This window comes from Gadus macrocephalus, chromosome 3 (assembly GCF_031168955.1).
Source record: "Gadus macrocephalus chromosome 3, ASM3116895v1".
Lineage (NCBI taxonomy): Eukaryota > Metazoa > Chordata > Actinopteri > Gadiformes > Gadidae > Gadus > Gadus macrocephalus.
In genome coordinates, this window is record NC_082384.1 from 18,251,594 (window position 1) to 18,254,093 (window position 2,500).

The 2,500-nt window shown below is 47.0% G+C and overlaps 1 protein-coding gene across 2 annotated transcripts in view; it reads right to left on the reverse strand.

Annotated features, from left to right (window-relative positions):
* Window positions 1–813: 813 nt before the first annotated feature.
* LOC132454422 (protein tweety homolog 3-like) overlaps window positions 814–2,500 on the reverse strand; it is a 7,846-nt gene continuing 6,159 nt past the window's right edge. The window contains exon 3 of one of the 2 annotated variants that reach the window (XM_060047770.1): window positions 814–1,034. In XM_060047770.1, the coding sequence (XP_059903753.1) occupies window positions 831–1,034 (204 nt within the window). In that variant the 3' untranslated portion in view covers window positions 814–830. The remainder of the gene's footprint in view (window positions 1,035–2,500) is intronic. The other variant, XM_060047769.1, reaches the window with a different exon arrangement.

The following is a 2,500-nucleotide window of genomic DNA, read 5'->3' on the forward strand; positions in this document are numbered from 1 at the left end:
AGAGAGAGGGAGAGGGTTTTATGGTTTTCATTAGTGCCCGCATGCACGTGCATGACATAGGGCCATGTGATATGCAGCGAGGAGAGCAAACAGACCAGTCAACTGGAGAAAATCTCTCCTGTCCTCCTCGAGGTCACATGGTTGACCTCTCAGGGTCTGCTTAGGATGCGAGCCCGGATCAGATTAACACAGCTCGCCGTGACCAGCTGGCCCCAAACAACAACTCCCAGCCGGGGGCCCCACCAGGCTAACAGGACCCTCATTGACACAGATGCCACACACTGTTTTATATTGTGTCGAGAAGAGAAGATATTGCTTTGCTTGTTTTAGCAAGTTCTCACATTTTGCTCTCTTTTGGCGGGCTTTAGGGTTTTTCCTCCAATGTTATCGGCCCTAACATGTGCCAAATGAATAAACACAGCACAATACACACTCGGTCTGTCCATCAGGAAAAAGGTTACGCATTTCTGTGATTAAGGAAATTTGAATGAGAAATTTGTGGCAGAGGTGTACCATTTGAATCCACCTGTGTTTTCTTTATTTGATGGACATTGTTAGCATGATAGGCTTGTTTGCATGAATAGCATAGCATAGCATAGCATAGTGTCATGAGAAGCATGGTGGGACTTTGGGAACCGAGTTGGAAAAACATCAATACTAAGAGGGGCGAAGCCTCTGAGAAACACGCATCTGTTGATTGGGTGATTGGGCCGGGGACCTTCTGGCTTCAGACATTTTTTTGGTGGGGGCGCTGGAGAAGGCAGATGGCCTATCAGGAGGAGGGAGGGGGGAGGGGGGGAGGGGGGGGGAGGGGGGAGGGTTGAGTCCGCTCACCTGCACACGAGCGTGGCGATGATGACACACCAGGCCGTGCAGCAGCAGTCGGCGCTGGGCTGCTGGCTGTGCGAGTGGCTGCCGTGCGACGACTCCTCGTTCTTGCGCCGGCGGCAGCACAGCCAGAAGGAGTAGAAGAGGAGGAAGAGGAGGTCCAGGCCCAGGCACAGCAAGGCCAAGGCGCCCAGCAGCAGCACAGACTGGAAGCAGAAGGCGAGCCGGGGGTTATTAATGTACTCCAGCACCCTTCAATAACACAAAGGGACATTCAGAGGGCTTCACTTAGGCAGGAGTCACGTTCTAGAGACGTTTAAGAGGACTATACGAGGTAATAATTTAACAGTTGGTGCATTCAGGAGAATGTCATAAAACGGGGGAGAATGTAAAAAGATTAAATTGTGGAACAGTTGCTGGGGTCAAGGAGAGATTCTTGAGTCATATAACTAATCCACGAGATGGGGGGTGTATGCTTAACGTGTCATTTTGTTTCCCTGCAGCGCACCATCGGTATGTCACTCAGGAATGTGTTGTTTAATTAAGAGTTTGACATTCATTTTTTCCCTTATTTATAACAATTTTTTGATTTGCTCTGTTTAGTTTATTGATTGTTATTCTTTATTCAATGTGGATGAATGTTATTTAGCATGTAATATATGAGATACTTTTAAAAAACCAAAACATTCAAAGACAAAAAGCTTTATTTGTTAAGGGAGGGGGCAAAAGTGCTAGTATGCATATTATGTAGTGTGTCATGCTGGGGGGTCCTTGGGTGAGGGGGAGCTGGCTTCCTGTTAACATGTGTTTGTACGTGTGTGTGTGTGTGTGTGTGTGTGTGTGTGTGTGTGTGTGTGTGTGTGTGTGTGTGTGTGTGTGTGTGTGTGTGTGTGTGTGTGTGTGTGTGTGTGCGTGTGTGTGTGTGTGGGGGGGGGGTGGTGGGTTGTTGAAAGGGCTGATGGTTTAAAGGCCAGGCTTTCACTATGGTGATTAAGGAAGTGGTTGACAAGACACAGGAAGTCAATCACAGCTGTTATAGGAGGAATAGATTGCCCAAAGTCGCAATGGTCTTTCCTGTGCAGACGGGTGGAATAATTTTGAAACAAAAACACAAACACTCTAAAGTTTCTTAACAGTGGCTAGCTTGTTGGGGTGCATTGTGTTCTAGACCGCCACCACACAGATCACACACCTTCTGAAAGCTCTGACGTGTGAGAGAAGGGGAGTTGATTGAGAAATAAGAGTGTGTGCGTGCTTGTGTGTGTCTGTGTGTGTGTGTGTGTGGAGGGGGATGAGAGAGTGAAATAGACAGAAAGAAAGAGAGAGAGAGAGAGAAACAGAGGCAGACAGAGATAATGACTTTAAGAATGTTTTTGCAGGTAACCATGACAAAACATGCAACATGGTGAGGTCAGGGCCTCTTCCTTTGCAGTCTGGAAAAGTCCTCCTGTTCCAGGGGATCCCATGGAACAAGCACACCAGGAACATAAAACTTCCAGATGCTAGACTACTTGGCCATCATTTCGGAAATTACATGGGGACTACTTTCCAATTGACTTAAACAGCACAAGCATAGTTAACGCGAAGCAAGTCAAATGTCCCTTGACATGACCTGTCAAGAGATTGGCATCTAATTAAAAATGTAGATATATTTTCACGAAATTCCCACACC